The sequence below is a fragment of the Rhodamnia argentea genome, chromosome 10, assembly GCF_020921035.1.
Source record: "Rhodamnia argentea isolate NSW1041297 chromosome 10, ASM2092103v1, whole genome shotgun sequence".
Taxonomy (NCBI): Eukaryota; Viridiplantae; Streptophyta; class Magnoliopsida; order Myrtales; family Myrtaceae; genus Rhodamnia; species Rhodamnia argentea.
Genome location: NC_063159.1, coordinates 21,772,382 through 21,783,903, shown reverse-complemented (window position 1 = coordinate 21,783,903; position 11,522 = coordinate 21,772,382). Strand labels below are relative to the sequence as shown.

The window sequence follows — 11,522 nt, the reverse complement described above, 5'->3', positions numbered from 1 at the left end:
GCCCCGTACCACATTTGTCCCAATCAAATTTCCATGATCAAAATCTTAAGTCGAAATTGGGACAGAGCTAGGGATTTTAGCGGGTTTTCAAAACCCCAAGAGAGCTCTTAGAAAAAAAATATATTATAATTTAGGATTTTCCGCTATAAGAAATTGGGATAAATGTTTTCGGATGCGGCAGTTTAGGATTTTCGACGATATTAACCGTAAAAAAAAAATAAAATTCAAGGATATTCGCATCTCCTTTTCCTTCTTTTCTGATTGACTTAATCGTGTAGTTACAACAAAGTGGCACTCTACCGTTGCAAATTCCTCCTTTTTTTTTCCCCACTACTTGTTCAAATCGACCTACTCTGTTCTGTCTAAGAAATGCGTGTGATTGGACAACACGGCATGCTAATTACTTTATGTATTCTTGTTTGACTCTCTTTTTTGACTTAACTTGGTGCAACAGGCCTCGCGATGCCGACACGCTATATCTTTTCTTTGTTTTATTTTCCCCCCTTTGATTTCTCGCGAAAGCAACCCACGAGTCCTTTCTATCAAAGTAGTGCAACGTGCAATCGTGAAGGAGCTAGATTTCTTTCCTTTTTTTTTATTTTTATGTTTCCATTTCATAATTGTGTTAAATCTGGTTCACTTCAATTAGAACAGCAATTTCTTCGACCCAAGAAAAGCCGTCGAGCAAGAAAAGTCTAGCTACCTATTCGATTCTAAAAGTCATGCTAAAATTAGCAGCGTTTACTCAAGCAAAGGTTACGCAAAGAGCGAATATTGCAAAGTGGTCGTGCAAATTCCATAAGGAAATAACCATACATGCCTTTATCTCTTTCTCAACCTGCTGGCTCTCAAAAGGGGAGAGTAAAAGAGCTATTCTGTGTCGAAGGAAAAAGCCGTGTTCTTTTTGCCTTTTTTTTTCCCTCCCGTAAAAGGGGAAAGTTTTAGTTCAAACGTAATAGATTTATGACTTCTTTTTTATAAGTTTTTTTTTAAATAAATAAATTAATTAATTAACTTAGGCATTTGGTGATAACATCACTCTTAAATTTCTTAAATAATTTCCCCAATTACACCCATGCAAGTTCGAATTAAACAAGGAGTCAACATATAATAAGTCATACAAGACAAACTAAACTTCACCTTGTAAAGAATAAAATCTACTCAAGGAATGTTGCAGGCACGGAAAACGAAAGATAGTGATCATTAATGGCATTTTTCATGCCGATCACTAGCCACAAAAATACAAGACGACATTCATCATGCGTCTCTTTTTAGATACACGATGTCTTAGACACGGCTTTTGCGTGTCGAAACTGAACTTGTGAATGCAAAGGAACGCAATTGAACTTTTGCACACTTGATTATCTTTCTAAAAGAAATGAAGCTTTGTGTATTGCGTGAGTGCATGATGTTCTTGAACGATCCCATCCAATCCAACCCCAAAAGGCAAAGATCCAAACTTTAAACGTCGTAGTCATGGCGGGTTATGGAGTCCCAGATATAATAAAATAAATAAAACAAAAAAAAACAAACAAATAAATAAATAAAATAGATAGATAAACAATTCAACTCCAACTCACTTCTCTCTTAAGGAAGGATAAGAAAAACACAGGTAACCGCAATCTCTCTCTCTCTCTCTCTCTCTCTCTCTCTCTCAAGCCGTTTCTCTACAGCATCATCACCATCGTCGTCAACCTGAAAAAGTTCCCAAATTCGCTTTCTTCTGTAAAATATTTCTGTATAATCCAACCCCATTTCCATTTTCCCTTTCCTTTTCCCTTAATCAGCGTCTCTTCTGGTCCCTGTAACTTCTCTCTCTCTCTCTCTCTCTCTCTCTCTCGAGAAATGCAGAAAAGGCAACACTTGCTCGATCTCTGCCTCTGAAAAAGGAAGGAACTTGCCTCTCCGCAGACTCGAATCCCACGAACCCACCAAAAGGAAGACTGGAAAAGTAATAAAGAAATGCGAGCTTTAGATGCTCCGGCGGAGTTCTTGATCTTCTTGGTCTTGGCCGCCTTGACACTGCCGGTTCCGGTGGTGGTGCGCTGCGGCGCTGCCCCCGCCCCGAGAACCGCCGTCCTACCTCTGCAACGGGCCTTCCCACTCGACCGCCGGGTCGACCCCGACTTGCTCCGAGCTCGGGACCGGGTCAGGCACGCCCGAATCTTGCAGAGCGTGGCCGGTGGCGTCGTCGACTTCTCGGTCCAAGGCTCCTCTGATCCACTTCTCATCGGGTGACTTTCTTGTCTGTATTGCTGTTCTTGTTTTTTCAGGTGCTCTGATTTGTGTTTGTGCTCCAAGTAGAAAACAGTTGGGACTATTGAAATTTGGCCTCTTTGGTAATTAGGCAAGTCGAATTTTTTCTAGTGGGTTTCTCTTAGATGCTGAAGGAGGTGGGATTAAAGTGGTGTGAGAATTAACTGGGGGAGTTCTTTCATTTTTTTATTTTCTGATGGAAAAAAGCGATTGGTTACATGAGGGAGAAAGATGAGACATCTTTAAGAAGGAGAGACTCTGCTTGCGGGATCAATTCTTGGTGTCTTTAGTGACTCTTAGTACCTCAAATGTACGGGGGCTTCGAATTATTGAGATAGTGTCATGTTTATGCAAAAATCTCTCTGTTTGGACGTGAATGGACTTTGATATACTTTCCTCTGAATCTTATTTGACTTTAAATTATGGAAAGTTGAGCTTTTCGAATCTCTGTCTTAGGAATGGTGATAGTGTGCTGGTGTTCTTGGTTTCACGAATTGAAATGTGCTTGTGCACTGTCTGGTGAATGCTGTTAATAGGTATGCAAAGTTCAGAAATTGGGATTGACCATCTTCCTTGTCAATGTGGACTTTGTCGTCAGGCTTTATTTTACAAAGGTGAAGCTGGGCTCTCCTCCAAAGGTTTTCAATGTGCAGATTGATACTGGAAGCGATGTATTGTGGGTTACCTGCAGTTCCTGCAGCGACTGCCCCCAAACTAGCGGACTTGGAGTAATTTATATATCCTCTTTTTTCATGTTCCTTGAACTTTGGTGTCTATAAAGACCAAAAGCAACATTCTGATGTTCTGACTCTACTTGCATTGTACAGATTGAGCTCAGTTTCTTTGATTCGTCCAGCTCTTCCACGTCTTATTTGGTTTCCTGTTCAGATCCTTTGTGCACTTCTCAAATTCAAACCATGTCAACTGAATGCCCTCCTCAAAGTAATCAGTGCAGTTACTCCTTCCAGTATGGAGATGGGAGCGGGACAACAGGTCATTACGTATCTGATGTGCTGTATTTTGACATGGTTATGGGGGGTTCGTTGATTGCAAACTCTTCAGCTCCCGTTGTTTTTGGGTGAGGTGACATGACTTCTACGGAATTCTATGTTCTGTACTTCGGATTTAAACATGATCATTGAATTTAAGAAGATGATATAGGAACTTATAATGTATTGTTTCTGGAAATTAAAACAGGTTACGGTTGTTTTACGTGACTTAGAGTATGATTTCAGCAAACTACTATTTCAAGTACTGGCTAGGCAGGCTTATTCCAACAAGTGATTTATTCAATCGATAGAATGATTTCCTTAAATGATCAAGCTAAAAAGTCAGTTACTTATATTGGCATTTCCTTAGTTTCTGTGCTAACATGGCACACTCGTATGAGGTCCTTTCAGGTATATGCACAAGAAATCCTGCAAGATTTGTAACCATAATCTACAAGGAAATTTACAGCCATTAGATTATGTCCATAATAGCATGACTCGGGATGAAACTGGACCTCTGAGTATTCTCACTCCTGTGGGTAGTGCATCTTGTGGTTGTTGCTTGGGTCCTAACCGCTTTATCTGGTTTTATGAAAAATAGGTGTAGCACCTACCAGTCTGGTGACTTGACTAAATCAGACAAAGCCATTGATGGGATTTTCGGCTTTGGGGGAGGAGATTTATCTGTTGTATCGCAGTTGTCATCGCGAGGGATAACACCAAAAGTATTCTCTCATTGCTTGAGAGGGGATGGGAATGGAGGAGGCATCATGGTTCTTGGTGAGATTTTGGAGCCAAGCATCGTATACAGTCCGCTTGTCCCTTCCCAGTATGTTTACTTAACACCATTTCTCAATTTGAAACAGCTCCTTTTGTTGTGACATTGTGTTTCTGTTAACTAAATGGGGTAAAGGATTAAAAGCTGGAGTAGGCATGGCAAATATCCTTATACTACTCCTAATTCAATAATCATCTGCATTTGGAGCCCCATATTGCTTTTTTTTTTATTGAGTCCTCTTGCCTATTTTGTGATGTTTATGCCTAATGTGAAAATTATGTGGCTTCTGATGTACTTGTGTGAAGGCCATTATGACTCTGTGATATCACAGAGAAATGTACAAAGGATTTAGTAATATATCTCTAAACCATTATACACATTCCTCTATTATTGTTGCTTTATGATTTTTGACGTTATAGAAGATGCTCTACAATGTCATGGTATGATCCCGAGCTTTTTGAATTGCTTCCACTTTCATTTGGGTTGCAAAAACATGAAATAATTGGATGTTTGCAATTTGTAAGAAGAATGTGGTTAAGATGGTAAGAACTGTTTCTTAATGGTGAGAAGTTCTGCTCTGATTGCAAGGAATGGGTGGCTATGAATTCAAAGTGTCTTCCTAGTATGACCTGACCTTTTCTTTGGCTCCAGCTTTCAACTGACGAGTCTTAATTGTTGGCTAGCTTAAAATAATATCTGATGAAACTGTCTGAGGGTTTGAGTGAGCTATTTTATATTCTTTGCTTAAAATTGACTGCACTATTATTTCTCTTTTGCTTAGGAGATGTCTTGTTTGGTTATCCACAATTGCAAACCACATGTATTGCTTACCTATTGTACTCATTCCTTTTTCTAATGTGCCTTTAGTCAGAAAGATGGTGATTTCCAGCCTGTGAAGATTAGTTTCTTTCAGCTGGAGTCTTAAATCTAACCATGCAAACCTGCTATTTCAGGCCTCATTATAATTTGAATCTCCAGAGCATTGCTGTCAATGGGCAACCATTGCCAATTGATCCGGCAGTGTTTGCAACGACAAACAACCGGGGAACTATTATTGATTCCGGAACTACCTTGACGTACCTTGTGGAAGATGCTTTTGATCCTTTTGTCAACGCTGTGAGTCCAGCTTTATGTTTATCTCAGTAAAAGTAAATCATAACTAATGTTAGCTGGTCAAAAGAGAATCATAGAGGATATTGAGTTTTGATCATTAGAAGCTAGCACTGGCTTTTTCTTTTGTAAGGCATTAGTTTGAGGAGGCTTGATTTTTCGTAGATGACATACAAGGGATTGGAAGTAGGGAGTAAGATAGCAAAAGGGAGTACAACTTTGGTTGAAAATTTTCATGTGGTCTCGCTTGTGCTATTGTCTGAAGTCTCATAGCGGGTCAAGTCAACATTGCTTTCATCCTAATAATTCTTGAAACCTAAATGGATCACAAAGATCCAATATTGTAGCACCATTTACCCATCTTTTTAATCTCATAGAAGTCTTGGATTAGGAACTTGATGTGAACCAGTTTGTAAGGTCAGACTTGTTTGGAAGTGCTTTTCATTTGCGAAATGCTGTTGTTTTAGTACCTGTTTTTTTCTTCAATTCTTTAGTCTGTTCTTTTTCTAGGTTCCCACCATCTTATACTTTTATTTTGTGACGGTATCTTCTTAGTTGTTTGCCAATTTTCTGTGCTGGTTGTGCTTACCTTAATTTTTCTTTTATTCATGAAAAGCGTCAACAAAATGATACCGATGGTGTCATTATCCATAATTAAGTCAAGTGGTGTGCAAATAGCATAAGAGATAGATGAATGGATTTGTGGATTGGGCACTGACTACTGCTATTGGGGTTGTTAGAACTCGGGGAAAAACTGCGCACACATCACGCCTTAAGTTAATGCAAGTCCTTGTGGTTTGGGCGTATTCAAACCTTAAGTACCATACCAAAGTTCTCCAAGATCCTACATTGATTGCTGTCATCCTAATCTTCAAACTTTGGGTTACGCATCTCCACTTTATGGAAGCGATAGCACCAACAATCCTGCTTTGTTTGTAATGTTCTAGACATGAGAATACTTTATTTCTGCAGTAACATCATCTGTAGATGATAGTGAATGATAGACTTGGTTTATGTGCAAAGTTCTGTTGGCGAAATGTCTTATTATGATCTAGTTAAACTCTATGGAAGTTGAATTTTCTTTTTCCACTTTAAATGCAGTTAACCGCCACAGTCTCGCAAACTGTGACTCCCATAATATCCAAAGGACGACAGTGTTTTCTAGTCTCTTCCAGGTTGGTTCTGTTTCTTTAGTATCCAAACCTTTTTATCTTTAAGGCAGTGCTATGCATGGCAGAAGTTTGGTCCGTTATTCCTTGATAAAGAATGTGTTCTGAATCTCTCTCCTTCAGTTTATCCGAGACTTTTCCTCTGGTTAGTTTCAACTTTTTGGGTGGTGCAACTATGTTGCTGAAGCCTGAAGAGTATCTTATACATGTAGGTTTCACTGTAAGTTACTCATTCTTTCCTTTTACGTAAGTTTCTCGCACCTTGTGGAATTTCATTATGATTCGAGTAATCGATAGGGGAGATTGTGAATTTCTGGCCAAATAGGGACAAGTATGAGTCGACTCCGATAGCATATTTTGATTTTTAACGTGACAGGAAGGAGCTGCCCTATGGTGCATTGGTTTTGAGAAAGCACAAGAGGGGGTCTCAATTTTAGGAGGTGAGGATTTAATAACTTCTTCTAAATGCAAATATGGTGTCTTGCATCTGCATTTTCGGGATCCCATACTTTTAATAGTGCTATATCACATGAAACAACGGTCATTTCTGTTTTTTGTTTCTGTATTTCTAATGAAAATAACAAAGTTTGACAGAAAATCGCTGCTGAACTTTTCCCCAGAGGGGAATACTTTCCTCCCTCGGACTACTTCATGCCTTTTTCTTGGTATTGATGGCATGATAAAAGCAAGAAACGTAGTTTTAATTCATTAGCATTTCACGCTCGGTAATATGTATCAATATATGTAAGATAAAAAAAAAACTGATTATTTTCATTTAATCTTATGAAAATTTGGTATTTACTACCATCCAGTTGGGAAATTATGGTCTTGCAGTCTGATGCTCTATCGGCTGGCCAACTGAATTTGCATCATTAATAGTTGTTGAAGTATTTGGGTGTTACAATAATACCTAAAAACCTTTCTAATGTAGAATGAATATTTTGTTCTGTTGATGATGCAGATCTTGTCCTGAAAGATAAGATCTTTGTGTATGATTTGGCTCGTCAACGGATTGGATGGGCTCCCTATGATTGTAAGTTCTTCCATGCTTATTCAAATTATTCTTTTAAGAAAGCAAACCTCTTCCTGACTTTCCGTTCCATACCAAACATCTTTTCCCAGGTTCGATGTCCGTAAATGTCTCTGTAACATCTGGCAAGGACGAGTTCATCAACGCGGGGCAGCTGAGCATGGGCAGCTCCTCAAGAGACATGCTTCTTGAACTTTTGCCAATAGGATTGATAATACTTCTAATGCACGTCTCGAGAGCCATGGGGTTCCATTTTTTGTGATACTTGCGCAGGCTTTCTTTATTTGATTCTTTTCCAATGTGTATTGGCCTGGCCGATGTTTTATTTAAGGTGCTCGGCAGGTCCTTGTGCTATTATTTGGCCTGCGAGGATGGCTTGTAGCGTTATAAATAGTTTCCTCGGTCCTAAGGCGCGCAAAAGAAAAGAAGAGGAGGCGCGGGGGGGTGTTGCATTTTGCTTGTCCCGCTTAGAAAGATATTCGGCTTTCTCCATGTAAAGAGCCTTCCTAGAGCATCGCTAGAATTGTAAATGACACATCGTACCGTGAACCCGTGCTGGAGGAGGAAGGAGATGAGTATTGTAACTCTGGAGTTGGCTTGGCAAATTCAAATGAACGGGATTTGTAACTTGCATCTTGATTTGTATTCACAAACTATTCTGGATTCAATCGATCTTAATGTCGGGATAACAAATTCGGTCCGTTCAGTTTGGTTCGATTTCTCATGTTATGTACTTGATGGCGTACTCTGTTTCTTTAGATCGTATTTACCACTTTCAGCTGTATTCTGGTGATGTTCCCGATCTCTTGAACTCTTAACCATCCGACCAAAGGAAAAAAAAAAAACTACCTGTTTTGTCTTCGGCATTGAATCGATGGATACACTGGAAAGGGTTTTAACGAAGATTTGAGCTCTTGGAAATACTCTTATCAGCAAATCTTGGGGGTAAAGATTTGGGCTGCCCGTGTTGGACTAACTCGGCCCAAGCCTAGCAATTACTTGGTTGGAAACGTGAAAAAGGAACGTTCTCACGTCCGTTCTAACACAGACTCGAATGACGTTCTTTTCCGCAGAGAAAAAGAATAGTGAAGAACGACGATGACGTTGTGCTCCTCTCCTGAACGAGAAATCGGTAGACAACCGCTCTCTCTCTCAAAGTTGCATAGAATATTTAATCCGTGAAAATCAAGGTACGTTCCTCGCGTGACATAGTCTTCGCGATCGGTGATTCGAATATGTGCTTGGGTATATTTTCGTGTAATCTGCTGTGTTGTATTCAGGATTCGTTCCCTTCGTTGGTATTAGAGTTTGATGTTCTAGGTTTTTTACGTTTTAGTATTTTGTAATGGTAATCAATTGTGAAAGACCTCTTTTTGAGCGTGCTGTTTAATGGCTATCAACATTTTTTTTGTCCAATAAAAGTTGTTTTTGAACACATAGATGGAACCGTCTTATTGAGAAGAGAATTTTGAGTGGTCGACTAATGCCGACGGATGCTGTATGAGGCGTTATGTGCCACACGCGCCACGACGGGACCGGGTCCCTCGAAGCTACGGCAAAACGTCGTCTTTACGTGCACTTTTGTTCGATGAAAATTGGTTTTGAGCATACCACCATACTCATCTCGTCGATACAAGCACTTTGATGGGTCGCACGTCACCGGATGGCGCCACAGGTAGCTGCATGCGCCAGAGGGAGCCTCTACGCGTGGGCCTCGTGCGCCGCACGCGCGCACGTTTTGTGAATCGTCGCTAACTTGTGTGTTGACATCACTAACCCCGTGACCCGCTTCTCGATCAGACCCAAGATCCAACCCGTTTTTCTGCCTGATTTGTTGGCCCGATTAATGGTTAGACTGGTCAACCAGTCGAACCGGTAAACCTGAGCCGGTGGTCGCCCGCGTGTGAACCTGATGTCTGAAGGCTCCAAGTGGCGCGTGTGATGTCTGTTGGGGGCGTACGAGGTACCATTGTGTTTGTTTTGAAATTCTCTACGCTGTGGAATAGTTATATTACATGTTTGATATTTTTAAGGTGATGAAAATATGCACGAAACTCAATATACACGTATTTTGGGCATTTTTTGAATATATTTTTTACCTATATTTCTCTACTTCTTTTTAAATATAGAAGTTAACTACATATAGATTGTGTAGAGCATGATGCATTGATAGCTAGTTTAATGTTGAACGTGCTATCTATTTATATCAAGTATTCCGAATTTGACTATAATTTTGCAAGTATTTTTTAGTATTAGTTCATATCTTGCTATGTCTAATGCTTTATTCAAGTGGGGAGTTCTATAAAGTTTTAATAACTTTAAAGAACTTGATTTTACATAAATAATTATATTAATGATAATTCCAATTAGGATTATCAAATAATGATTTGGGAACATGGTGACCTTTCTAATCTATAACCTTATGTGAAATTAATCATTAATGTAATTAATTTTTGTAAAATAGATGCATAAATATTAGACATTAATAATTCATGAATACATGTCTAAATAATTTCGTGTTCAAATACAATAGCTACATTATCTAAGAATATTAGAACCGAGCTCAACAAAGGAGAGAAATTGAACGGCGGAAATGAAATTTGTAACACAAAGCTTCAACAGAACTTTCATAATGATAGTGTTGACTTGTTGTTGGGAACAAGTCATTGTAGTTTTGGATATTTTCTGTGTGATTTTATTGTGTTAAATGTTGAATACAATAATGTTAATGTTTGTTATTCCCTATTTACATATTTTGAATCTTATGATAATGATATGAATATATGGCATACTAGACTTGGATATATTAGCCAACAACGAATGAACAGAATAGCCAAAGAGGGCTTATTGGGCAACAATCTTAAATTTCAACAAATTTATGCTAATAGATTATAAGCTAAGTATTTAATTAATCTAACTCGGATTCTTCCAAGTCCATACCAAATCGCAACTTAGGGTTTATGCCTTAGTGCGCAATATTTAGCTTTTGGAGTCACCACTAATTTATTTACGGTAGGTCGATTAGACACTCGGTAAAATAGCGGGAGAACTAAATTACTTCTATGAACTAGATGAATTCGGGGTCTTGATTATGCTAGATTTTCTAACACTCTTTCGGTACCATTTCATTTTATGAAAATATTTTATCAAGCAGCTTTATATGGTTTTAACCTAAGCCACTAACATGGGTTATCACGTGGTGCGTGATCCATTAAATAAAACACCCAATAATCAAGATAAATTGCAAGGAGCATGCGCCAAACAATTATTCTCTCTTTTGTGGTTTTCAATCTTTATGAAAATAAAATGCATGAAATGCATAAATTCTATTATAAAGCAATGACATGGATTAAATGCACGCTATCCTAAGATTATACATTAATTTAAACTACTTGACTACCTCTAATGACATGCAATTTAATTAAATTATTGTACAAATCATATTACAGTCTAATTAAATCGATTACATGACATGTGAGTTAACTAAAGACCTAAACATACAATTCTATATGCAATGCATCCTATCATGCAATCTATATGACATGGCAAGAATGATTTCTTGTTATTTTCGGAATTAATTATGACCCTAAAATAAACTATGCCTAAAGATGGTTATCTTACATATTTAAGGTTTAAATTTACCTAATCCCTAACCTATTAAAGATAAGTTATTTTAGGCATAATAATATCCTTAAACATGCAGTCTCTATTCTAGAATGCAATCTAATCTAAATTATTCTAAGAATTAATTAGACATGTGAATATTATCTAAATGATTCTATTCTAGAATGTAATTTACACCTAACATGGCAATTCTATGCAAATAATCTATATGCAATGCAAAATCTACATGGAGAAATCTTTTAGAATTCTAAAATCATGCAAGATAATTTTCTAAAAGATAGCAATCAAATCAATCCAACTCAAATACATAAAGAAATAATTTAAATATCACAATATTTTTAAATCTCATTGTTGATCCAAAATTTTATAGATCAATCCATCGGATATAAAGCCCCATCTAATTAAAATGTTCTATCTAAAATGTTTATAGATAGAACATTCTAATCGTGTGGCGGGTTGCAGATCAGGAAATTTCCTAATCGGCACATACACCTCAAAGATTTATTACAGATTTTGCTTTATAGAATATTAAATTGAATTAAAGATAAGATTTTCGAATTTGAAAC

At 37.9% G+C, this 11,522-nt stretch overlaps 1 protein-coding gene across 2 annotated transcripts; it reads left to right on the top strand.

Annotated features, from left to right (window-relative positions):
• Window positions 1-1,752: 1,752 nt before the first annotated feature.
• On the top strand, window positions 1,753-8,025 carry LOC115735138 (aspartic proteinase 36). Of its 2 annotated transcripts, none has more exons than XM_048271514.1 (10): window positions 1,753-2,234; window positions 2,855-2,984; window positions 3,084-3,334; window positions 3,847-4,074; window positions 4,977-5,139; window positions 6,235-6,308; window positions 6,426-6,510; window positions 6,679-6,742; window positions 7,264-7,335; window positions 7,425-8,025. In XM_048271514.1, the coding sequence occupies exons 1-10, from the start codon at window positions 1,963-1,965 to the stop codon at window positions 7,592-7,594; spliced, it is 1,509 nt and encodes a 502-aa protein (XP_048127471.1). In that variant the 5' UTR covers window positions 1,753-1,962; the 3' UTR covers window positions 7,595-8,025. The 2 variants fall into 2 exon arrangements, with proteins under 2 accessions (XP_048127471.1, XP_030522104.1); XM_030666244.2 differs by having other exon boundaries at window positions 1,754-2,234; window positions 6,426-6,522.
• The last annotated feature ends 3,497 nt before the right edge of the window (window positions 8,026-11,522 follow it).

What these genes read in the sequence shown, in the direction of transcription:
- LOC115735138 (XM_030666244.2), top strand. Translation starts at nt 1,963, where the DNA reads ATGCGAGCTTTAGATGCTCCGGCGGAGTTCTTGATCTTCTTGGTCTTG. An exon ending in TCAGCTCCCGTTGTTTTTGG is followed by an intron (nt 3,335 to 3,846) that starts GTGAGGTGACAT and finishes TATGAAAAATAG; the next exon opens with GTGTAGCACCTACCAGTCTG. An exon ending in TGGATGGGCTCCCTATGATT is followed by an intron (nt 7,336 to 7,424) that starts GTAAGTTCTTCC and finishes ATCTTTTCCCAG; the next exon opens with GTTCGATGTCCGTAAATGTC.